The sequence below is a fragment of the Poecile atricapillus genome, chromosome 3 (assembly GCF_030490865.1).
Source record: "Poecile atricapillus isolate bPoeAtr1 chromosome 3, bPoeAtr1.hap1, whole genome shotgun sequence".
In the NCBI taxonomy this organism is placed as follows: domain Eukaryota; kingdom Metazoa; phylum Chordata; class Aves; order Passeriformes; family Paridae; genus Poecile; species Poecile atricapillus.
Genome location: NC_081251.1, coordinates 64138715 through 64165564, shown reverse-complemented (window position 1 = coordinate 64165564; position 26850 = coordinate 64138715). Strand labels below are relative to the sequence as shown.

The window sequence follows — 26850 nt, the reverse complement described above, 5'->3', positions numbered from 1 at the left end:
TTGAAAATAAGTCTCCTTTTCGATTATCCTCCCTACATGCCAACTTTCTGATAAAGAAGGATCTTCTCTGCAACAGCTCTGCAATGCAATACGCCTTGGTTACAACAAGACACATATCAAAGCCACAAACTAAGACATGAAAAATTTACATAATTCTTCAAGTCTATGCTTCAGGTAATTTCAGAATTATGTATTCCTAAAATTCCATATTTTGACAGACTACAGGCCACTGAATCAAGATAAATTTTAAGTTGAACAGATTATAAAGCCTTTTGTTCTTAAAAACGTCACTCAGCCTTTATATGTATTATACATTAGACTTTTTTTTTTAAAATGAGAGTAAAGCCACACAACTTAGCATGATAATGTGAGAACAGATTTAAAAAATTTAGCAGGAAAGTTTTTAACTGACTTGAAAACAAACCTTTAAGACTAGAAGCAATAAGAGCAACCTCTGCACTGGAAAACAACATGAAAAACCCTTCAAGATCTTCAAAGAGGAGCTACAAGCTGTGTGACCTGACAGAGTGGGACATCTCTCACCACAGCAATCTCCTGGACCACTGCCCTAACCAGTAATACTGCCCCAGACCACAAACTGACTTATGACAATACACATGGACACACTGAAGACTGAGGAAAAAAATGCTTTGAAAAGAATCAAAAACTGTCTTCCAAATATCCATTAGGCAGGAAACACAGCTTTGCATCTTCTTCTAATTGCTTTGCATTAATTCTTCTAATCTATTTTCTTCTCCTAATTTGTCAGCCACATTTACTCCAGCACTCTGCCTGGAAGGAGAGAAGTCAGCACTAACCCTTTTTCCCAACTTCTATTTTCCAGCATGGTTTGCATGAGGAAGGGCATCTCTCCAGAAGCTGCTACAGAAATGATGGCTCCTGGTTGCTCGCAATTACAAAAACCTCCTTGTGATCTTGGATTCATCTGAGGTATGAAACCAGGACAACAAAACCTGAATGACTGAAGAAGCGTCCACTTGTGCATTCAGGTGCTGGAAAGATTTTCTCCTATTTTAACACAAGCTTCCCTGCAAATTGAGCCTTCAGGCAAGAGCTGGCAACTTGTTGGCCTTAATAATGTAGGTAGGAAAAAGCTGGGTTTTCCTCATTACTTAAACCTCACGATTCTTTATCTCACATAAGCATGTTAAACATGCAGCAATTCTCTTTAGGCTAAAAGTCACACAAAATAATCCAAGACCTCATGGCTGAGGTGCAGAGATGCAGCCAGAAAGCACATTATTCTCCTGAAAAGCAGCATCTGCCAATGCTGGAGATGCCTCTGCTTGAGCACCACAGATATTAATCCTTAACTATGGGATGTTGCTGAAATTCCTGGCTTGTATTTCTGTTTCAGCACTATTGATGGCTTTCAACTGAAGTGGAGATGGATTAAAAGTCAAAACAAGAAAGGGGCCAGGATGCTATGCTGCAAAGAGCAGATTTTCAACACGTCTCTGGATTTAAAGGTTTCACAGGCCAAGATAGACTTCAAAATAAGCAGCCTGAAGTGGGGCACAGCAGTACCTCACTAGGTACGTAAAAACAGTGCATCACAGGAAAAGAGCAAGAGGAAACTGAAAGGAGTCAGCAAAGACTTTGAAAGTAGGAGATCTGTAAGATAAAACTTCTAAGGAGAGTGCAGCATACCTGGCACTAGAAAAGGAACGGGAAAAGTCCAGCAATCCAGACCAGGCTGAGCTTTTGGGGAAATTTCTGCTTCAGCAGTACCTGTTGCTGAGTCTAAAGGAAAGAATGGGGTGACCAGGGCAAATCTGTGAGATGGTTTGATGCCACAAAAACCTGCAGCACACCCTGCAGTGAAGAAGAGCAAAGAGAAACTTCAGAAGATGCAATTACATATTTAAAGGGATAATTCTTCCTGGTCCTCACAGGAGGACCAACAGAAGCACTTAAACATGGGACAACTACATTATATGCAAAGTGCAAATGCAATCCTGTCCCCAAGTTTCCATGTAGCCCTCTGTCACAAACTTCCCTTACCAGCTCCAGAAACTCTGACTTAACACTCCACAACATTATCAAGAACTATCTTAAAAACATTCTTTGTCCACATTATCCTGTTTGGATGTCTGTTTCACAACTTCCCTTCTCAGATGGTTTGGAACCTTTTAATGTCTGACTTCAATTAATTCAGAACACAGTCACAACCATTTATCTTGTGCCAATACTCTCCTTGGACTTCAGCAGGTTTCCTCCCTCTTTGTGGTATTTACCTCCCAAGCTACCAGCTAGACTAAATAAGCCATGCTTTTATAATCCCTCTCCAAATGACCAGGAATTAAGTTTAAAATATTTTAAAGTCTAAAAGTCAAGGTAAGTTATACAAGAACTTCAAATGCCATAAACATTTTCTGATTTTTTTTTAAATATAGCTAGAAAAAAATGGGACGCTCTGGATGACTGGGGTAGTACTAGAAAAAGATGCCTGAGGTAATTATAGACTGTTTTGCCAGCCATTAACCACGGGCAAGATCACAGCTGTGACAGGACTCTGAACAAAAGAATTAACAAAATTTCCATTTCTTAATACCAGGCAAAATGCTTTCACAGGTCTCCCATCTGACAAAGGTTTATGGCATTTCCCTGGAAGTAACAGCAGCCTTCTGCAAAAAGGTGTTGGGGGATGGGGCTAGGGGAGAAAGCCAATGTAGAAGAATGACAAGCATAGAGAATACAAATCTGGTAACACAATACTTACACAACGTGCAATCATTACTATGCTTAAAGCATTGAAAAATTCATGAAGATATTAATAGATTTCGAGTATGTGTATGCTGTCTTAAAGACCACTTCAACATGGAATTCTTTCAGTGCTTATGAATCCAGTCAGCTGTGCCTGCTACTTTTACATCTAGTTTAATGTTCTCTAGCCTGCATGCATTTTACTGCTTAATTTTAAGCGCTGGCTTCTTGCAATTTGACATAAATTCACTGCCCTCTACTACTGCTTTGCACAGCAATGGCCAACTTCATTGTACTGCAGCCCTCCAGACAATGGAGGGGGTTAACAGATATTGCTTAAAAGCAAACAGTAGCAGGCCAAGTGAAACAGCAGATGATCTTTCTGCCTATGATTCATTTACCAACAGGTCCTCCTCAGGACTGCAGTGCTGTGTGAATTGTGCAAATATCTCCTGTTGCAGCCTGGAATAAAGACCCAGATGTGGAGCAGAAAGACAGAGTGTGTGAAGGAAAAGCTGTGTCTTAATTATACAGTTGTGACAGTAGTCAATTTTCACAGTCTTAAAGAATACCACCTGAGTCAACAAATGGACTACAAACATCAAGTATTTTTGTCTGTGTGTGTTTATACTGTGCAGTGCTTGAAAAGCACAAGCTGAAGTCAAGTGCTGAGGGCTAGGCACATACAGCAATCTGCCCTGATGTCCACATTTCCAATCATTACCTAAAGATTTACTGATGGAGAGTTTAATACTAACTGGTTTCAGAGCTGAAATCTATCTGGCTTGCGTTGTCACCATACCACTTAAGGGTAGGAGCCCAAGTGCCCTGGGAAAGGCTGGTGTACCTGCTGGAAGAGATTTTTATGTAATGCCTGAAAATTGCACCCTGCTTCACCCACTGCCACTGACCTTCTTAAAAATTTACCGGAAAAAATAGGCACCCACACCCTGTTCTATGACCAAAAAAAGCAAAGCAAAACCACGGCAAACAATAGGCATTCATTCTGCAGGTTCTGTACCCGTGCCCTTTGGTGGTCTCCTCAGAAGCAGTCAAATGAAATAGCTCCAAGGAGTGGAACAACAAGCTTCCACAATGTGGTGACTAAACATATTTGCAGGCAACCTCTGAACTGCAGAAGCAAGAGCTGGGTTACTTCACTCTCCCCCAGCGGATCAGCATGGCACAAATACTCCCTGGGGTTTCCATCTCTGCTACCAACAGAACCAAGAAACAAGAAGGGTAGGCACCACAGGCACAGCTGCAGCTCCAAGGTGTTCCACTACCTTTGAAAATTCACTTTGTTTTTATATACATTGCCCTCTTCCAATGCATTTAGATTATAAATTAATCCAAGCAGAAATAGTGTTTTGGCAGTGTTCAACTACATTAGACAATAGGACTGTAGTCATAGGTGAAGGACTTGAAAGATACTTAAAAGCAGAAGTATACATTCAGTATTTCTGAGCATGTACTTCATCACTTCAGCAAGAATATTATTATCCAGACCTATAATCTTCCTTTTGTTATGTTCAATTCCATTCCATACTTCCAGGAACAGTTAGAAGCCATTCCTGTCCACTGCTGCTTGATAGAAAAAGGCTGGTCCAGTACCAGCTGCTGTTATCCACACTCAGCCATGGATATATCCTTCGCCATCTCCATTCCTCTCCTTCCTTCAGTGTGAATTAATAAAGCTGTCATTTAATGAACAAAACCTTCAAACTTTATGCAGTCTTAGACCATAAAATCTCGCTGGCAGCTAAGTAGAAACTGATTTTTTCCCCCCACAGCATGAGAACACAACGTGTCTTGATAGTGGTGAGCTTTTGGTAGTGGTGCTGACAGAGCCATCGTGGCATGTCTGAGGTTCACACAGGTGTAACTGAGAACTGAGAAGTAGGGGTTTTTTAACTTATAGTCATGCTTAAATGTCAGTCTGTACTTATTCTGTGTTAGTTCAAACTGCCTTTATCCATAAAACAACTGCAGATACTAAGTGCCCTCTAAGTTACTCTAATAAATCATTTTATTACCCTAATAAAATATCACGTATGATATAAAAAAACAACTACAAAAAGAATGGATCCCATTGTGGTTATGCATAACTGAAACAGAAATAAAAAAATTGAAATGAATACAGAGGAAGAAATGCCGTAAGATCAATCTAGGCTTAAACTAAACTAATTTAATTCTGTCAGGAATCTTCACATTGACAGATTCCTTCATTTAGATTATTTTAAGTCATCTTCCTCATTTTGGCCTGATGTTATACACACAAAAAAGTAAAACTTTAAACAGAAAGAAAAAAGAAAGCAACTAGTACAAATTCTTTCTTGTCTAGTTCAACTTGGAAAACACATTTATTTAAAGACAGAGAAAATCTGTTTCTTATTTTAAACATTGGATATTTCACGAGAAAATTGCCCAGAAAGGAATCCAAGGAATGTCCTTACATACTCACAACACATGAGACAACTGGTGAGGAGCCCTGTGATCTTTTACAAAAAAAAAAAATTAAAATCTGCATTTCTAGCATGGAACTCTTCTCCAGAGAGCAAGCAGCACATGCCTGGGATTTTTCGTGGATAGCTTCTATTATAACTTCTTGCTATTATTAGTATAAAAGACTTCCCTCTCAAATGCACAGCTGTAAGACAAGCAAGGACAGAAAATACTGCCCAAGTGCAGGCAAAACAGTAAGCACACATGCCCACTTTACAGCATTTCTTGGCACTATTCTTTCTCCTTTTATAAAAGTTATGAAGGAAAGTCCAGGCCAAGTATCACAGAAATGCGAGCTCATTTTTCACCACGTGCCAATGAACAGCTCATGATGTTTCTAGGAATTAATTCTTTACCAGGGAAATTTATTTAAATATTCCATCTGTACTCTTTCAGTCCCAAAGATCAACACCCAGCACCCAGATTGCCTCTGCTGCAGGTGCCCAACTTTGCTCAAACTCCAAGATATGTTTCAGGGGACAGGGGCACCTAAAGGCTGTGCTGAAGGGCTGAGCGCTGCCCACAGACTGGTGCTGTGTGAGGGCCAGCCTGGGTCAGCCTGTGAGCAAGCACGAGATCTGCCATGCGTGGGCAGAGACACCCAGCTCTGAACACCTATTTTCTCCTGCAAAAAGGAAATAATTAAGAGGCAGCAGACCTCTAGAGCTCATGGAGGCCGAATTTTACAGTGGGGGATTTCATCACCTATCCCGCACACACCCACTCCCAGAGACTACGCTGAGATTTATCCCAGCAGAGCTGGGATTTATTTATCAGATTGAGTGTGCTTGACAAATCAGACTGAGCGAACGCCGGGAGCTGGCAGCCAGGGCAGCACCTGAACAACCACACTGCTTCTCCCTGAGCCCTCAGAGGCCAAACTAGGTTGCAGCACCTGAATGGCAGATGTGTCCGGCTGTTTAAGAGAGCTTCTGCCTACACAGGCTACCATCGAGCCAGTAAAAAGGATGGGTGCGTCACAACACTTTTCCTTAGCATGCTGAGGTTATCAGTAGTAACACTCCAGCTGATTATTTCAGGATCACAATTTTCAGTGCATAATAATGTAATACGGAGTAGCTGCTGCTCCTCAAGTTTAAGGAGAAGCCTACTCCAAGCTATCAAAATAGAGCAAAGCACAGTGAGAGAGTGCACGCAAAGAGGCAAGAATCAACACACACCAGAACAGACTGCTATGCAGCACAACTACCCAGTACCTTCAGTGCTTTTAAGAGAAGCCCTTCGATGGGCTTTGGTATCTTGGAACCAGCAACTTCGTCACAAATAAAACCTGAAAATGTTGAAAAGTCTTTTCCTATGCATTCAATTTAGGATTTAAAAGAAGAAAGCTAGTGCAATTTGATTGAATTACGCAAGGCAAAAATATTTTGCTTCCATATAAGCTCATTTGCTGCACATAGGACAATCACTTGTCAAAGTGATCAAAACAAAAACTTCACTCCTTGGCTCATTTTCAGCCAGGTGATCTAAATTACAGAAGTCTCAGTCTTTTTAGATATCTCAACAGGCTTGAAAACCTTTTACCTATTATACTCTCCATTTAAACAATTTCTGTCCTGTAACATTAAAGCAGCAAAGTTTCATCTTTTATTGTTTTGTAATTCCAGTGATCTGCTGAATTGTTGTGAATTGAAAACCTCTTGTTGGGGTTGAAAATTTTAAACCGTGCAGGTTTTTTGTACACAATAACTACTTCATTCAAGGTAAACCACCACAGAGCAAATTGTGTTGTGCAGTTGTTAAAGGTTTTCTCCACAAATACTGGATCACTACTCCGAAATTTACAGGAAAGGAACTATTTTTGTTGTCTTTTTAAATTTGGTTATGGTTGTATCAAGATTCCTTAGTGAGAACTTTGCATAAATAGAAGCTATTAGTAGAACAGAAGTAGTCAGTGGTTTATAGAATCATAGAACCATTTAGTTTGGAAAAGACCTCTCAGATCATGGAATCCAACTATTAACTCAGCACTGCCAAGTCCACCACTAAACCATGTCCCAAACTAGCTTAGGAAAACACCCTGAGCAAGCACTGATAAGCACTTAAGTAATTAATGTAATTGTTATTCTTTCCCAAGGAAACTGGTTTTTTTATAAAAACTCCTAAAACCTTTCCTTTACAACAGCTTTCCGGTGTCAGTTTTCACCTTACTTCAGTAAGAAAAGTAGCAGTAATATCAGTTTTTAATAAAAACAGAAATATGGGCGTGAAACAAAACCAGTAAGCTTTTCCCGGTCTTTTAGTTTGAGAACCACGTGCTTAAGAAGTGAAATCAAAAAGATAAAATAAGACTATCTCATTGGACGTAAAAACTCCTGCTGTTCAGACGGTCTGCACCATCTCTGAATGAGAGGAAGCGTCACCCAGCAGAGCAGGAGAGTTTCTACCAAGCACCTGCAATAACACAGCACTACCAGCTACCTCCTCTGCTCTTCTCCGGGTGCTCCATGACACCTCACCCGTACGGGGGGAAAACCAAACGAAGGCAAATCCGCCCCTGGTGCCGTGCCACCAGGATCGACGCCCCACACGCGAAGCCTTGCGGCGGCTCCCTGCCCTCACACCGCGCCAGCCTTTTGTCTGCCGGGCTGCCCGGCACCTTCCCGCAGCACCGCGGCCGCACGGCTGCAACAAAAGCAGCCACAAATCCCCGCGCTGTGCCCCGGGCCGGGCGGCACCGCTGGGCACGCCGGGGCCGCTCCCCGCCCGCGCAGCACCCTCACCTTTCAGGCAGAACATCCTGCGGCCCGGCGGGCAGCGGCGAGGCGGGGCCCGGCCTCGCTCCCTCCCTCCACCCGCACCGCCCGCCCGGCCCGCGGGGCAACGCGGGCGAAGCGGCGCGGCCACTCACGGGACGGGCCGCAGCTCCCGGGGAGGGTCAGGCCGCATCTGTCAGCGTTTGTCACTGCCCTCCTGCAGCCTGTGGGCAGACAGGGGTCAGCGCTAGGGAAGGAAGGCACTGTAATCCAGCTCGCCTGTTCCTTACAAATCACTGACTGTGCTCTTTGTGATCCGCCCCCCCCGCGTCTGGTCTCTCTCCAGAAAGTGCTTTGAGCCGTTTTCCACTTCTTCTATAAATACAGGGTGCATTCATAACCCAAAATCTTCTTAGTGTATCTGAACAGTCAAGCTAGAAAAAATGTTTATTTTTGTAATACTGTGTATGCCTGTGTGCTGGTGGATGGATGCCCCATCTCTGGAAGTGTTCAAAGGCAAGGCTGGATGGGTTTTGAGCAGCCCACGGTCTACTGGAAGATAGTCCTGGCCAGAGCAGGGGGGTTGGGACTACATGGTCTCTAAGGTCCCTCCCAGCCCAAGCCATTCTATGATTCCTCTGCTCAGCACCAAAGATGTTGTGGTTAAAAAGATTTCTTATATTATTCCCTGTTTCTGCAGAGGAAACCTTCAGTAATAGAAGGACACAACCTTGTAAGCATTTTATTTTATAGGGGTCACAAAGAGCTGCCACCAGCACTGTGCTTAGCCATGGTATTTGGGTCTAGATGAAGCTGTGTTGACTTTTATAGGGCTTGTCCTTGTACAGCAAAGAAATACAAGAACAAGGCAAGAAAGTAAGGGTCAGGGTAGCCTATCTTGCTGAACAAACAAGAATTGCAACTGTCTCTGAAAACACAAGTCCTAAGATCCTCCATGTAACGCCAAATGAAAATAAAGTACACATGCAAACACATGTTATCTTTAAGTGGAGCTCCAGAAAAAAACCCTGGCCCAAATACCTTGAAAAGAGAAATTCAGACCCCAGGTGAAGCAGTGTTCGTGAGATGTTGAGTACCATTCAAAGCTGGGCTTCAATATTAAAGAATAACATTAAGTATCTATCCTCATGTAAGAAAAGTTACTTCACTTTAGAGTGGACTATGAGCAGGCTGTGGTGGCAGAAAAGTGGAGACATTACATTGGAATAACTCGAAATCAAGAAAGAACATTTATATAGCTTAGCCTGCCTTTCCTCTTTCAAATCCTGCTAGAAGGGGTACAGACTAATGTCAAGATTTCCTCATGCTCTGAGAAGCAAAGGGACCCTTTCCCCTTAATTCCATTTTTTGCTACTACAGGAGTGCATGTGTTCTTCCCTACTGTAACTTTTCAGAGGGCTCTGGGAATAAGCAGTTTATGGAGGCAAAATAAACAAAAACATACTGCAGCTGTAGGAAGGTTACTTGGATACTAGAGGATTTTAAGGTCCAATCTTGTTAAATCTACTCATTAATTACCTGGAAGAGGAAGTAAGAAGCGCATCAGTGATAATCACCAGGGACTGAGAGCAGCTGCCAGCACTCCACTGTGGACTACAAAAGGACATAAAAGATTCTAGGGGAATCACAAACATAAGCAGAAAATATCCCCCCAACCCCACCCCCCAAAAAAAAACCCACAAACAAAAAAAGACAAAAACCCCAAACCAAACAAACAAACAAGTAACAAAAATGAAAAAAAAAACCAAAACCCAGCAGTCTGTTCTGCACATAGGCAATTGAGAAAACAAGGAAGAGGAAGCCAACCATGGAACAATAATAGTGTCTGAAAAATTAGACACAACTTAGAGACAATTGCTGAAAAGTCTGATTTGCTCTGGGCCATAACACCAGCGGCACACACTCCTCTGGGAAGGCTTGGGCCCTTGGAGAAGCGTATCTTCCCCAGGGGATATACTCTGTCCTGTTCACCAGCTTCCCCTCCCATCCTCACCAGGAGCAGAGCAAAGAAGTATGAAAGGGACCCCAACTTTCCTAATGTCCATTCAGTAAAAGGGAATGCTTAAAACAAAAAATAAGTGAAATAAAAATTCACATCTTTTGGAAGAGAGCAGAATTATCAATCCCCAGACAGGCCTAAAGCAGTTCAGCATCTATCTTATATTTTTAGTGTGTCAGGACTCTTATGAGTGATCCAAGAACACATGTGCAGCTTTACAGCAGCAAAAACAAGGAGGCCTGATATTGCCCTGACTGCCTCAAAGGTAGAGGATCTTGCCATCTAGGCAGCTGGCAGCTCTTTGCCCCAGCTCTCCTTTTGTCTGGCCATTTGCAGTATGAAATCAAATTCTGCACTGGGAAACAGTTCTCCTACACCCTTGCATCTTATTTTGCAGTCTGTGACTCTAGAGAAACAAATTTCCCTACCATACCTGGGTGAACTCTGTGGAAATAACATGGAAATATTTTCCAACAGCCATATTACAAAGTATGCTGTCTCTGCAAAGCATTACATGTTGTGCTGGATACCAAAAGACAGCTATAAATGTGAAAGAACATATCTCACCACATCTATCCCATGACAGGAGAAACACCTCTCCCAGCTGCCACAATGCCATCTGCCATTGCCACCTCTCAGGGGGGCACTGCTCCCACCAAATGGGTGCTAAATAGACTGGGTCCATAGTGCAGACCACAACTGACATGGAGAACTGTGCATATATATCCATGTTTAAAAGGTCATCATTTTTTACATAGAAATGTTTTGACCACATGAAGTCATGAATTTTGAAATACCAAATCACATTTTTCATCCTCTCCCTTACCCTCTACTCAGTAAAATGTCTATCAGCTCTCTGAGCACCACTAGAAGAAAAACTTCAGTGTCGTTTTTCCCTTGTTGAAACGTAACGTTGCTAGTGCCATTTCTCTTAGCTGCCCTAATCTGAAAATGCAATGGGATGGAAGGGAAATAAATTCAAGAAAAATATGTACATTCTTGCACCACTTTTTGGATACTAAAGATTGTACCATTAAAATGAGCATGAAAGAAAATCTAGCTCAGATCTGCCCAACTCACAGAAAAAACTGATGAGGGTTTAGGCTCTTTCTGTCCTGCTTCACGTGTTGCTGCACATCAAGGTGCATCCCAATTTGACTGCCAGCTAGCAGGGCTGTTGGGACACCTAATTAAGCCCTGTTTCCTTTCAGAAAAAAGCAATCCTTGGAGATGTCCATTTCTGATACCCTGAATGGGTGCCAACTATAATTTTTCTAAAGCTTGAATTCTTACATGTTTGTCTTTCAAGCTGTACGTAGCACAAAACCAAAAGCAACAGAACAAAACAAAACAAACAAACAAACAAAAAACCAAACAAATAAACAAAAAAACTGCCCTGAAAAGCTATCCAAAGTAAACAGCTGGAGTAAAAATATAATTTTCAATTTGAAGGTTGACACAAGGGACACTATCTAGTCTGCAGGCAGCTCAAGCACTAAGGAAAGCCAGACCCAGAACCTACCAGGCCCTGTGCTCCCACTGGTGATAAGAGACAGGAGATAAAGAGAGGTTAGGTCAGCCCCAGCATATCTTTAAAGAGTCAGCACCGACTCGGAAACCAAGCACTGGAAAAAAATAAATTAACCATTATTTTAAAAAGTAAAACCATATACTCTTATAACTCCAAAGCAAGAGAAAAATATTTTGCTATTATCTCTTGCAGTTGATAGCACATATTATATTACCTATTCTACTTGAGGACTGAGGGTGGAGTTTCCTCATACAGTGAGGAAGGAAAGAAATATTTCAAAAATTATTTAAGATTAAGAAAATCATTTGGGGAAAGTCACAGCAAACAAAATGAAACAAGTAACTTACTCAAATGTTAGGCAGAAAGTATGTCATTTAAAGCCGTAACTCAAGGTAACTCAATTCACCATAGCAGGAGCCAAAAAGATGTATCCTGTCCTGCAAACAGTCATGCAGGCAGGTGACTTGTGATGAATGGATCTTTTTAAAATTATCAGTGAAACAACTAGTATAGAGCTACTCTCACGCTCCAGATTTGCAGCTACAGGGCCTTGTTGCACCCTTCAAGACTGGCATGAGAAACAGAATTTTCCAAATTGTCAAACGTAGAAGAAAACATGGGAGTTTTTCATACCTTTAAAAGGAGCAGGAATGAACAGAACCAATATAAACATTTGGGAGAAAAAATATATACCCATAATTTAGAACAACTTTCTTCCAATAAAACCTCTGACACTATTTGAAATTGTTTTCCTAGAGAATTATATCTAAAACAATGACCTTTTACTTGAAGGAGGGACACTGTTCCCCATTGATCCTTTGTAAACTTGGGAGCCAAAGTAAAATCCTTTATCTATGTGTCTTTTTTTCATCAAAAGATAATTTTCAATGAAAAACCTTTATTTTTATTCCTACCCTAGCTACAGCTACACTGGTGGAGTTTTCAATTAGATACTGCAGACAGGATTTCTGAAATCCTGTTGTGGTTTCTGATTATTACAAACAAAAACGTTCCTCTGTAATAAACCCAACAGTGTTTGCAGGTGCAGACACAAAGTGCTTGGCCTCAAAATTAATAAAATAAATGGTTTTAGGAATGGCCTGCCTTCTGCCTTAAGTGAGGAAGAAAACAAACACAATGAAGTCATTAATTAGTTCGCCTTATCTTTTGTTTGCCTTACTCTTCAGACAAAGGGCACAGAAAGGGCAAAATCTTTTAAAAAGCTGCTGTAGGTCAAGAAAGGAATCTGTAACCAACTTCTCCAAATTCATTCAGGAATTTCTTTGCCACAGAATTTGAACAAAGAGGGCATTCCTGGTTGTACGGGCAGGACCAGAGTGTACAGAGCCTTAACACATGACCAGAAGAACACTAATTACACGGAAACAGTGGCTGACGGTCCTAAATTTAAAGAGAGGCTAGAGAAGAAATTCTGAAGAAAACGCCTGGGAAAACAACAGGCAATCCAGTAATTTCAATCTCCTGCTAAAAGACCTTCTGCTCAATAAAAAAAAAAAAAAAAAAAAATCATTGTTTTGCAAGTGTGTGCCAAATTAGCTTTGATTAATGAATGCAACAGGGCTTTATTGATAATGTTTACTATTAAAACAAAACAAAAATGCCCCTCGTGGGCACTTTCATTTACCCAGTTACCTGCATTGCTTCAGAAAATTGCCACAGGTTGGCAAGAGCTTGTTCCCTCAGATTGATGTGTCAGTGTTTCACTAACCCTGGTAACAAGAAGCCACCGGGGATTGCTCTGAGGCCACCTTTGGGTAATCAGGAATACCAAAACCACAGGCAGCATGAAGAACACATTCCCCCGCTATCATCCTAGAATTCAAAGACAGCTGCACCATCCTACAAGGATAAGGAGAAAAGAAAAGAACAGGTTGTTTCCCGAAATACACACAATTACGGCATGTTGTAACCAAACAGAGCAATGGTCTTTTATTAAAAAACAAATAAACAAAAAAAAAACCAAAACAAAAAACTCTTCAAGGCTAAAACAAATGCCAGACCAACACAAAGCAGCAAAGAGAAAAATCAGTTTTCTTTTCCACCCTAAGGTGTACCAGTGTGTAGACACCATCCATACTACCTGGGGAGCTGTCTTCACTCACACCGTCACAATGCTTACCTAGCAAGAAATAGTTCGCTGAAAAACTGAGGAAAAACCAGCAGCACTTTAAGCAGTTCTCTTCTGATTTTAAGTAATGGGCCAAAATACACTCAAGTCCTTGACAGAGAATTACAAGAATTGGCACTCGAGCATCAGCTGTCCTTGGGCAGCAAATCGAGCCAGCATTCTTATCGGTACCCATGCTAGAGCAGAGTGACAGAGCCATTTGTAGGCTGTTGCAGCTTCACACGAGTAGTGCAATGGGAACTGTTTCTGCATTACCACCTGCTCTGATTCCTTCCTTGCTACGAACCTGAGCCCTGAGGTGTTTTTTGTCATTGTCCCTGGGGCAGAAACACAACTGCCTCTTCACTGAGATCCTGGCATGTGAGAAGTGTCAGCACAGAGCAGCCAGAACAAAATGGGTTATTCCATATTTGACTTGATTAATTTAATAGATTTGCAGTCCTCACAGTCCCAGCTGAATGACAATCTGACAGAGACCATGGAAGAGCTGCAGCCCCCTTGCTACTGACAGCTCCACTGGCAGAGCCAGCCAGCACCCCACTGGGAAAGGAGTTGTGGTGCTGAGTGCAGGGCACCTTCTCCCTTTGCAAAACCAGGTCAAGCTGGTTACAAGTCAAGCACAGAATTTAATACCTGATTCTGGAACTGCATGTCACAATACCTCATTCCATTCTGAAATGAAGACGCTGTATTTACCATATATGGGATTACATGTACGACTCAAGGTTAATAAAATTGAGTTAGTAACCCCTGGATTAAAGTTTCCATGTAAGCATACAGTAGGCTGTAATCAGTCACCCTTACTCATCACCTCTTTGGCAGTCTGGATTACAAGGGAAAAAAAGATACAAAAGACTCTATGGAAATGACAAGCAAGTACAAACAAATTTCAGTTTCTAAAAGGCAACAGCCTCCACTATTCATTAGCTTCTGTCCCTATTTCAGACATTTAAATTAGACATGAGTGACAGAATCAAAATTAAGAGCCTGTTTCTTCCAAAGGTTCCTCTTTAATTAATGTAGGCATTAGCAAGGTGCCTGCAAGAGTGTGATTCAGAGCATTAAGCCTAATACATAAACCGTGAGCATCCCCACTGCATTAGGGAGCAACCACCTGCATATGCAAAACAAAGCCATGGGGAAGAAAAAAAATTAAATTCAGACATGCAAACAAGCAAAAGGAAAGAGAGGCAGCAGGTAATAAGAGCAGGTCTGATGGGAGGTGACTGATGGGGACATGATGCACGAACCAAGGCCCAGAGTGGATGGAGGGCAGGTGCCCCTCCAAATCAGCCAGGAGGTGAAGCTGTGCCTTGCTCCAAGAACAGCTCCTATCAAACCTGACCTGCTAACTGGCAAGCACAGCTTCTTGTACCATGATTCATGGACATGGCCCCCGGGTCAAGGAAGAAGTGAGGTGTGGGCAGAAACCTCCCCCATCCCCTCCAATATCCACAATATTCACTGGTGCACTGTTACTGTGGACCTGTGTTAGCTTGGACAAAGTGTGACCAGGGATAACTTCTATTTAACATCCCCACCACGTGCTACTCTCAAGCAAAATGCAGCCTTGTCACTACTCCCTCTGCTTAGGTGTTTGATCTGACAACTTCTAAGCAGCTTTATATGAAAACCTCTCAGATCTCTTATTTTTGAATGAGTACGTGATGCACCAGTTGCAAAGCACCTAATTCACAGCCCATAACTGCTTTCCAAACACTACAAGTTCACCACAACTCAATGTCCAGGGAACCCATCTGCTTCAGGGAGATAAAATGCCAGGCAGAAGCTGCCATGCCATATGTAAGGGAAGCTCTACAAGGAGCAGAGGGTGTACTTATTAATTACCTTTCCTTGGGATGGAAAATGTGCCATTCTCTTAAGTGTCACATGCATGCTCACATGCTGAAAATACAACTTGCTTAAGTATTAAAAGCACCTAAGCCTTACATTTTACCCACTTCAGCTCAGGCTTTGGAACAAGAAGTTGTAACAGCATTTACACTTCAATTTTCCAGGAAGAAAAGAAAAGAAAAGAAAAGAAAAGAAAAGAAAAGAAAAGAAAAGAAAAGAAAAGAAAAGAAAAGAAAAGAAAAGAAAAGAAAAGAAAAGAAAAGAAAAGAAAAGAAAAGAAAAGAAAAGAAAAGAAAAGAAAAGAAAAGAAAAGAAAAGAAAAGAAAAGAAAAGAGAAAAGAGAAGAAAAGAAAAGAAAAGAAAAGAAAAGAAAAGAAAAGAAAAGAAAAGAAAAGAAAAGAAAAGAAAAGAAAAGAAAAGAAAAGAAAAGAACAACACAGAGGTTTTCACTAACAAATGGGAGAGGCTGGTACATAAATTATATTAATAGACAAATACAAGCAAAACCAAATGAACACCCAAACCAATCTCCAACAAACGAGGTGGATGGTAAACCTAGAGTTTAATATTTTATTTTTATTGACATTCTGCAGCTAAAAGGCAAGAAGAAAATTTCACTGTTTAAATCACAAACTGCCAAATCCACCCTATTTAATTGGATATTATATTTGATTTAAATATTATAATAGAAGCTAAATACGCTCTTTCAGAATTCATCAAGTTTAGTTATTTAACCACATTCTTAACCTTCAGCTTCACTTTCATTTGTAACAGATTGGAGGAAAAACAAGAAGTTGTTATATTTGGAATGTTCTGCCAGAATGGTGAGCTATGACCATGCTGGAGACAAAGGTCCCCTCAGTTTTAGAGAACAATTCATGAAACAGTAGGCTAACAACTGCATAGAAATAGAATTTTTCATGTACTCCATTACTCAATGAGCAGTGCACGGGAAAGCACATAGAGCACGTTGTTTCAGCTCAAACAGTGCATCCAATCACTGGAAAGCATCTAGTCTGCTGTATAAAATATAGCTACTTAAGAGTAAAATACAAAGGTCAGGAGGCATCAGTTTTGACCCCTAGTGAGGGGGAAACATTTGCCCCAAGTTTTCAGCCTAAGGATAAGCTGGACATTAGAGGGTACCCTGGGAACAAGAAAAAGTGTATAAAGCATATTAAAGTACAGAGAAGTTTATATATCATGAAGTAAAACTGGAAACCTTTCAAAGCAATACACTCTCAGAAGGAAAAGCACAGCACCTCATGTGTTTCTTCGTGGCTGCAAAGAAGCAAGCAGGACAGTGCTGCACCAGCAACCCTCCTAATCCAAATAGCACAGAAACTGCGAGACAAATTGGGTTGCAGTGTCCCTGTAGCTTTGGAAGCACAGGGTTAAGTCAGGTGCTCCTCAATTTGTTTGTGTTTCTCACCACTATGGTCTTCTACAGTGCAACCAGCCAAGAGAACTCTGGCTGGAGCTACTCTGCACCTGAAATTCAAGGTGTCCAGCTGAAGACAAGGACAGTCAGGGTCTCACCTGACAGCAGCACAGAGCTGCCCAGGAGGAACTGGAATCTGCCCCAGGAGTTCTCAAACACCAGGGGTTAACTTCCCCTCTCCCTAAGAAATGCACACTTCTGAGACAGCGGCTCTAACTCACCAATTCAGCAACACCACACAAGCCTGTTCTTCCCTTCAGCTCCTCCATCCTAACAAAAAAACATTCCACAATCCCCTGAGAGATTAAGACTCTTCAGCACAGTTAACTTACATTAGTCATGGCTCTTGGAGTAGGCAGTGAAACCAGCCACAACTCTTCATAAAAAAAAAATCTACTGGGAAATGTCCTTTTGCACAGACTGATGTTCTCCAGTCACTATTTCCTGGAGAGGCACAGACATGCTGGGATAGCAGGCAGGAAAAAAGGATGGACTGCAGCAAGTTTTTAAAATTATAGAATTTTTTTTTAAATTTCTGTTTTTACCTGGAGCACTTTTGATCAGATAAAAAAATTATTGTTCTTTAAATAAAAGGTGTTTGCACTTTCAAAATAGCAAAGAATTGGAATTTTGCAAGGTTTTCATAGAACAAATAACCATGATATCTGGATCTATGTTTTTTTGTAAAGCAGAAGTAGAGATGCGGATTTAAACAAATGGTTCTGTGATACAAACACAGATATTCTGTGATACCAACATTTCTTATTTCAACTTGTTTCTGTAGGTTACAAATTTTTGCTTAGCAAACCCATTTTCAGATTCCCATCTGTGACAATATTTGCCAGAAGACATAGGAAAGACATCAAAGTTTTGATTATATTTGTCTTTATGTACAAGCACACAAAAATTGGTACTTAAATAATAGTTAAATGCAGGACTTGTGACTGTCCCCTGCTATTTTACCAGCGTGCAAACTTTTGTTTGCCACTGTATATCACAGAAGTTTTACAGAACCCTCTGCTATGCCATGATAAAAATATGCTAAGACAAATAATACATACATCAGGAATTGAAGTAGTACCTCTGCTCCCAGCTGTGCTTCCATAAAAGCACAACATCCAACAGTCCAACAACAAAAATCTGATATAAACTTGACCAATTGTTACAAATGCATAGAATTATATCCAATTTTACCTTTGCACACAGAACCTGTAATATGCAAAAGGTAGAAGACAGAAAATTGGCTTTTGTATCAAATCTCTCATTATTTTTTTCCTTCCAAACATTCAGATCTGCATATATATGCTTATACTTACTAAATAAACATTAATTTATTTTTAAGGAACCCAAAAAAATCCCCCTAGAAAACATACAAAATAAAAACAAAAAAAAACACGACACAAACAAACAAACAAAAAGTATTTCACAAAAAGGTATATAAAGTTTATAATACTTGTTTTGGATTTATTCCAGTCTCTTACACAAATGCTTTTTGAGGTTTCCATAAATCATAAATGATTATTTATGGACTTGCCCAAAGCTTCAAGAATCCTTTTCACAGACACACACGCCCAAATAGTACAATCCATCACATGTTACGGCTTCTACAAATGCTAACAGCTCCCTTTGGGTTTATGGGCCTTTATCTATGTAGGAATTGACATGGCTTTTTTCCCCCTTTGAAAACAAGATCTTGTGCAAAAACATACAGGAAAAAAAGACCAATAAAATTATTTTATACGGGAATAGCAACAGGAAGTCTGGATTTGGTAATCTTGCTTATTTCCATAAGCAATATAATAACTTAATAGTTATTGGTACTCTTACATATCATTACTAAAAGAATGTGATTACTTGTCTGTTCCTGAAACCCTGTTGTAAACTATATTCACAACTTAAAAACCTAGAATTTAAAAATTATTTGAACTGGGGTGATGCTAAAGTTAGGTGAGATCAGAGCTGCCTATCTCTACCCTGAGTTTCTACAGAAAACAGTGAAAATACAAGCTCCAAAAACCAAAAGGTCTTGAGGTCTTCTGCCTCTGGAACATGAAGAAAAATTCATCTGATAGTATTAAACTTACATGATGCATATTTAACCAACCACAGGTAGCATAGGCATAACTAAAGGGCATAATTTTTACTGACACAATAAGGATGCACCGATACTGCTACTGTGACAATTCTTCAGTTTATGGAAATCTGACCCCTTGGCAAGTGTGATGTTCTCAGACCATAATAAGTCATTAGGAAGTTAACTGACAGCTTTGGTCAGAGTTGTCATCAGGATGTTAGGATTGCTTCCATCAGACACACTGCAAGGACGCAAAAGGCTCAGCCCACAAGGAGTTACGAATTTAAATTTCTTTTAACATTAAAACAAATTCTCACATTTAGACTGGTTTTGCAAGGAAAAAAACCTGGACATTTCACATGCTTTGGTATTAAAGACTGAGACTTGGCCAGCAAACAGCAGAAGGCCAGTGGCTGCCACCTTGTGAACTGGGTTTGATTTGTCATTAAAACTCAGGAGTTACCTGAGAAACAAGGTTTCTCTAATGGCTCTAAATAAATTTTCCAGGTAATATAACCTGCAGTAAAAAGCAGCAAAGACTTTTAACTTTTATGATGCAGAAAGATTGGAAAGCAACCAAGTGAAATGGAGGGAGTGGGTAAAACATCAGAGCAATAAACAGGGACAGGAGCTAGGGGAGAGCTTGGAAAACCTCATTGTCTAAGAACTTCTTCTGATGCATTGTCATCTGTGGCCAGACCTGTCTGCTAGTTGTGCTTCTCCAGCACCTGGCCAGAAAAACTCGGTTATGATGTTCTGATGCTGCCATGTGACTAATTTCCTTTGAAAAAAATTAAAGTAAATATGGTGAAACCTGTGCCATGAACTAACTCCTGTGTTATCTCTATTCACAGTTACTTGCTATGTTGTACTTGTGATAAACAGCACAGGCACACACGAAGCACTGTCCCATTCTTCCACCTGGCAGAAACCCTTTGCAACACACCCAAGCACTTTCATTTCAAAGAATACTCCTCTCAGTCTTTTTTCCAATGAAGTGGTTTTTAAAGGAAAACAAAATGCTCTGAGCTTCAATCTGAAAATACATGCTACTCCAGAAAGCAAAACATCTGAACTAAAAAGTTGTTTAAAGAAGAAGAAACACAAGAGTTACAGTATGCCCTCATTTCAACGGGCCTCCAGCTGACTATGGAGGAAGAGGGATGAGCAAGAAATGTTTCAAAAAACAAACCTTTATTTTGCTGTCAATTTTTACCATCTCTTCTACTAAGAGCTTTATCAAATGTGAAGTCTGATTTGTGCTACCAGCTCCAAAACACTACTATGTACATTTTAACAAGAAGAAAGAAGCAGCAGCCCCTGACTTCCACATAGGCAGGGATCAGCCACACAGGACATTGAGGTGTGCCCCAGGTTCGCTGTTACTGTTTACTTTTGTTCTTCTTGCCCATTTCAAACTGACGAATCCAAGCGATCTCTGTGCTCGCTACTGTGTGCAAGCTCCTGTTTGCAGCCAAGGCAGATTAGCCACTTTGCCGGTGAAATACCACGCAACACATGCTGCCTTGTGCCTGTCACCCAGCAGCCTCGTGGGAATGCAATCTGAGCCCGGAGGAGCAATCGAGCGGCTAAAGAAGAGGTTTAAAAAGACAGGAAGAGAAACAGCTCAGAAAGAACAATTCCTGCATTTCCACCTCCTGTTATTAACGCTCCTGCCTTTACACGTACAATTTGGAGAAGGATAGCCTGTGATTTGTCAGACTTACCTTTTTTACCAATTTACCTGAGCAAGAACTGGAGGGAAAACTATTCTGATAGCTGAAAAACTATTAAAATTTTATCTAGCTTAAAATAGTCTGTTTTTCTATATATAACACTTGCTACCTCTGTTGTGCTTCTCACTTCTTTCTAGTTTGTGTTGATTTAGTGATGTGATTAATTTGTGCACCAAAGACAATACTGTTTTGAGCCCTCAGTTTTACAAAGGCTGGCAAGCAGTAATGCAACAGACCAGTGGAGCAAATTAATTTGAGAACACAAGTGGCCATTTATCACACACATTTTGCCTTTGAGCACAAACCTAAGACGACCACTCTGCCAGGTATGGATTCTCAAAGTCTTCCAACACCGTGCAAGCGTGACTTGCAGCCCAGGGTAAAAGACTTGCAGCTGTGACAAGTTTCTCCTGCCCAAATACATAACCCCACACTCCCTTCAGCCCTGGCAATACCTGTCAGTCTGGCAGAGGATCCTGGTCAGATAGAAACGCACAGTAAGATTTATGACCCAGGCAGAATTTACAAGTTGAATCAAATTGTTCCCTGCAAAGAGGAAATAAACCCTGCATAATCTACACCTCCCCACACCTTCCCTTCAAAAATGACATATTGTCATCTCCTCTATAGGCAGGCAGGGAGGCTTTCATAGCTTGCTGCCCAATTACAGGAGGAATTCTGCCCTCCCCCTCCAGCCTGTACAATGGGTTCTTTATGTAAATAACTCAGAAAAATTAATATGCCATTAATCCATCAGTAAAGCTTCCTTTCCCATCTCTGCCCTGCGGCGTGTGCACAGGCTAAGGAAGCCAGCACGAGAAACTTTATGGAAGTTACATAGAATCCAGCAGCAGGGCTCCATGGTTGTTCTGATCTGTGCAAGATCCCCATCCCACAGGCATTAGAAGCTAATCTGGCATCGCTGTACAATATCAATATACCAGCAGTCAAAAGTAAAAATTCCTGATTGCAAACGCAAACTCCCTTTTAGAAGTTTTTCAGCAGTGAAGTAGGTTAAAAAACAATCTTCAGAGCACAGGTTAAAGTTGTGTCCTAGCGTGCAGGGAGCAAAAAGCACAAGCATATACATCCTGTGTTAGTGTTCCTGCATACAAACCATTTACTAAAACCACAATCTGTTCTGACACGGAAGTGAAATTGTGGTCAAATAGCTATTAACTGCTCCCAGAAATGAAAAGAAATAAAAGGCCCTTTGAAGATCAAATGCCCTTGGAGAGCCTGCCTGCTCTTTTAAAGGTGACCTTACAGCACAACTGAGTCAACTTTGCACTTTCTATTAACAAACTGCTCTACTCTTCTACTGCTCTGGCAGCACTAGAGAAATTACAACCAAATCACTCATTTTACTGGGTATTTTCGACCATGTCTGCACACACATCCCACTGCCCGCCAGCCAGCTCCTGTAACTGCAGCTCGCCAACTCACATGAGCAAACTTCTGAAACTTGTTCTGATTTATGGCAAATACGACGTAATTGCTTATTTAGTAACCTGACAAATTTCTTTCACAAACAGGACACGTAAAACAAAAGCACTTTTAAGAAATCTCATGTAAAATATACTCCAGGTCAGAACATTTCAAGGGCTCAGTCAGAGCTGCTTATCTCATATCCTAGATGTCCCTTCTCTCTGTGGAGCAATTCCCATCACTTTCTCATCATCTCTTTTATTTTCCATCTGGGACCTCTTCTCAGTCTGCCCTCATAAAACAAAATACACTTAAATTTTTCCCAGCAGGACCATGAGGCAGTCATCCAAGAAAAGCCACCCAGTCATTTAGAAGTGGAGTCTTAAATGGCTTTTGGCTCCACATTTTGCAGAGAGATTCTTGCAGCACCTGCCCGAAGACTCTGGCACCAATGACTACTGGCTACAAGAAGCATAAACACAACTTACCTATATCCCACACAATCAGTACCCAAGATGGGAAATTAGAGGGTTTTTTCCCTGTTAATTACTACAAGCTCTCACAGTTTTAATCCCCCCAGAAAACTTGACAAGGCAGTGCTGCACCTCGGCTTTTGTGCTGCCTTCCTCCTCCTCCTCCTCCTCCTCCTCCTCCTCCTCCTCCTCCTCCTCCCCCCCACCTGCGGCTCCTGGCCCCCGGTGGGACCCGAGCAGCTGGACAGAGCAGCACGGAGCAGGGCTGACACTCCAGCAGCAATCGCAAGGGTTAAAGAGAAAGTAAATCACCTTTTCTCTGCTGGCTCCGGTAGGTCCAGTTCTCGTCATCCTCCTCTACCTGCTGCACGCACATGGAGGAGAGCTCCCCATCGCTGCGAAACAATCTCTTTGTCTGCCTTGACAAGGACGAGAAATTTATCCAGCTGACAGCACGCGAGAGGGAGCCTGGGTTTTGTTTGAGTTTGAAAGATCTCGAAACACACTCCTTTTTCATTTTCTTTCAAGCCAGCCACTGGCGTCGGTTCCAAAGAGACCTCTCTGAAATTGTTCCTGTCCCCTTTCTCAGCGGTTTTCGTGGGAGGCTGAACAAACTCAATCCCACTTCAGGTTTCTTCTGGCTGCCTTTAAACCAGCACCAGTGTGGAGATAGGTGGCTGTGCCAGCGCAGCTCCCCTGAAGCTGTTTTGATACAGCACTTAGGGAGCTGCCAAAGAAAACAAAGGGGAGAAAAGCAGCAGAAAGTGGCACCTTGCAGCAGCTCAGCGGAGCATGTAAGGGCTGAGCAGAGGATAGCACTGAGACATGTGTTTTCCCCATTCTCCACTCAACAGCAAAAACTGTAGCTCCACTCTTCTCCCTGGCATCGCTGCCCAGGAGCGTGCAGGCAATTCAGTCCTCTCTTCTGGCTCATCCAAAACAGCCCACGAGGAGGGAAGAGCAGGCAGAGATCACTCCCTGGCATGGCACAGCTCATGGGGGACAATAAAGCGACTGCTACACTTCTGCCGCCTCATTCTGGCTTCTCTGCTCTCCCTTAGAGAAAAGCCTGGTGAAGGAGCTCCAGGAAGGCTCTTCTAACAATAAAACCGACTGCGTGGCTATCGCTTAGGATTAGAGTGAAATATGATAGGCTCGCTCTCCTAAAAGCAAAACTCCTCCTTTCCTCAGCCAGCTCATGGCAGCACAAACTTCTGAACTCTGCGTGCAGAAATAGGAAAGCACTTGTGCACCTCTGCGGACTTGGAGAGGGGGAAAATAAAATCCTGGAGCTATTCCACACCAAACTGTTCATCCCGAACAGTGTGCTGAAAATATCTGTGCCCCCATAACTGGTGGTACGTGTGAAAAGAAACTAAATAAAAGTGCACCAACATAAACAAAATCTGAGCAGATATTTAGCGATCAGGCTCTCTCTGGGGTCACTACAGCTCATAAAACAGGTTTCGCTCCCAGCTGTTACATTCTGCTGCTTTCTCTTTAAACCAGCAGCTAGGAAAAGCACTCCACAGTGTGAAAGTTTTAAAAAGTCAGGCGCTACTGAACGCTGCAGTGCTTGCCCTGCATGCCAATACCAATGCTGCTCCTTGAAGGGAATAAAACTGCAAGATGGAGAGGCAAAGGGAGCATTTTAAAGCAGACAGGGGCTGGTTCTACCAAGGCACCCCAATACCCATGGGTTTTGCTGGAATCGGTCTCCAAGATAAAAACTGACCAAAAAACACCCACAAGTTTCTATCTTGCAGCAAAAAAATAGCCTTGAATGTGGGACACAGCCAGTAAGAAAAGCTCAGTGAATCCTCAAGGAGGTGGTGGTAGCGAGGAATCCAGGGTGGGGGGAAGGAAAATACAAAAACATACCCCTTTTCTGAAGAACAAACATTAATGTCTTAACATCCTAACGGCTGCAGATGATGTTATCAAAAGGACAAGGATCCTAAGAAAACAAGGGTGCAGTGTTCCGGCTCCCAAGCTGCCAGTCAGATTTACCCCATTGCAGAACACGCCCCAAGCCCTTGGCAGATGCTACCGCAGCTCTCTGGATTCTGCTGCACAGCCTCTTCAAAACCATTAAAAACAAAGGCTCTGGCTTTTTCTGAAACTTACGGATCTCTGACTCATAATAAGGGGATAAGGTTTAACCCACTGACTGGGAGTCGAAAAGCTAAGTACTGTATCAGATTACCCTATGAATCAACCAGGCACACCAAAGTGACCTTTGGCTCCCGCTAACACAGCACAATGGGTTGGCCAACTGTCTTCTGTAAATTATTTAATAGGCTGCATTTAAATGGACCTCACTCCAACGAGGCAATGCATGTGTACATACACAGGTCTTCCAGCACTTCCCAAAGCCAGTGGTGCTGCGGTGGGGCTGTGGAGGGAGGGGGATGCAGGGGTGCACGCTGAGTGTGTGCTAAGTGAGTGGGAGTGGGAGCTAACACACTGCTAGCACTCTCTTCTCACTCTGTCATCAAGTCCTTCTAGTTTGGGGGTTTTTGTCTTTGTTAACAGACACCACTCCCAGTCCCTGATGAGACCTGTGTAGGGTTGGGAGGTTTTCTGTTTTCCTTCCTTTTGCTTACAAGAAGACTTGAGAATGTGGAGTGAGATACTCCTAGAGACCCAAGCACTGAAATATCCATTTTGGAGCAGCTCATGTACAAATAGGCAGGATTTAAGATAAAAAATCAAAGACCATTCTTAAAGTCAATTTAGTTCTTTTGACAAATAGGAAACATTTGGAATTGGAGTGGAAAGTACAGGGAACTGTAAACTACCACAGCTATTACTGGCTAAATTATACAGAGCCAGATGTATAAAAAACCTGGTAGGAACTGCAGAATCACAGCCATCTCCTCTCCACTGTACTACTTAGAAACAGAAGATCAGAGGAACCAACAAGAAGGAAAACATTTCAGGTTAACCCAAAATGCCAGGGTAAATCCCAGAGGCCTGCCCAGAGTCTACGCAGCAATTTAATTTCAGGAATTTTCCTGACCTGTCTGTACCTCTGCCTTTTTAACATGGTGCTGAGTCACAACCTGGTGATGCAAGGGCAAAACACTTGACTGACCATAACATTTCCATTGTTGCTGTAAACAGAGTCGTGCAATGCTTTGCTCAGAGTTTGGTATCATTCGATCTCATTGCAGGAAAAGATCCATTGTTATACACTTCAACATTGTCACTACCACAGAATGCTTCTTATTTCTACGGGACAAGCTTAATATCAGCATACATCAGTATACATGTGGATCAAAAGTAAATTTCCCAAGATCAAGAGAAAACAGCAGTTACCATTTGAAAAACAATACATGTTGAGTAACTGTTGCAGGTTAAGACACTCTTTAATCACCAGCCAAATACAAGGCCACGGAGTTGGAAATTTTAGCATCTGAAACACTGTAGAGGCTTAGATTTAATAATGTAAAACACTCTACAAAGCCATATAAAAGAAACAAAGTACACTTCTAATAAACTGAGCTAGTTTTCCAACCTGACTAATTTCTCCCTTATGAAGACATCATACAAGTATATAGGCTTCATATTTTCCAAAATATGTATGTAAAGATTAAGGCATTATTTCTGCTACATTTTTTTAATACAAATCTATCTCAGTAAAAAACATGAAGGAGTCAGAGAAGAAGAAACACAGAGCATGAAGTAGAAAGCTAAACTGGTTCCTTCCCCTGCTGGTTTTTATTTATTTATTTTTAGAGTTGAATGAGACCAAATAAGCATAGTCTCACGTGGCATCAGGATTTTTACCATGCATCACAACCTGGTTGTCTAAAGAATTCTCTAAAAGTTGTTAAGCACTCATACATGGTTCACAGCCACTATGTTCTCCTAAGGCCAGAAAAAACAGCAAAAAAAAGTTTAACAGAAAAGGTTTTGGGTCAGTGTCAATCAACAAATCAGAAAGACAAAAGCCCCAGAATGTCACAGATGTGCTCCATTTTTGGCTTTTGGCACAATCCGCATGTGAATTTAATTCCTACATTTCCTAGTCTACCATTTCTCATGACTCAACCAGACAGTCACACGGATGATTCACAATTTCAATTACACAATTGCTGGGATAGCTCATGCTCCAACAGCTGAGAGGACACTGTCTCTCTCAGGCTTCCTGGGTGTTTTGCTTCAGGTGGTAACAACTCATCACCAGCCA

The 26850-nt window shown here is 41.6% G+C and overlaps 1 protein-coding gene across 4 annotated transcripts in view; it reads right to left on the bottom strand.

Moving 5' to 3' along the window:
• NHSL1 (NHS like 1) overlaps window positions 1–26850 on the bottom strand; it is a 177835-nt gene that overhangs the window by 79608 nt on the left and 71377 nt on the right. For 2 of the 4 annotated variants that reach the window (XM_058836379.1, XM_058836380.1), the window contains exon 1: window positions 22968–23698. The exons of the other annotated variants lie outside the window; for them this stretch is intronic. In XM_058836379.1, the coding sequence (XP_058692362.1) occupies window positions 22968–23172 (205 nt within the window). In that variant the 5' untranslated portion in view covers window positions 23173–23698. Of the gene's footprint in view, window positions 1–22967; window positions 23699–26850 lie in introns of those variants that run through there. 4 annotated transcript variants of the gene reach the window in all.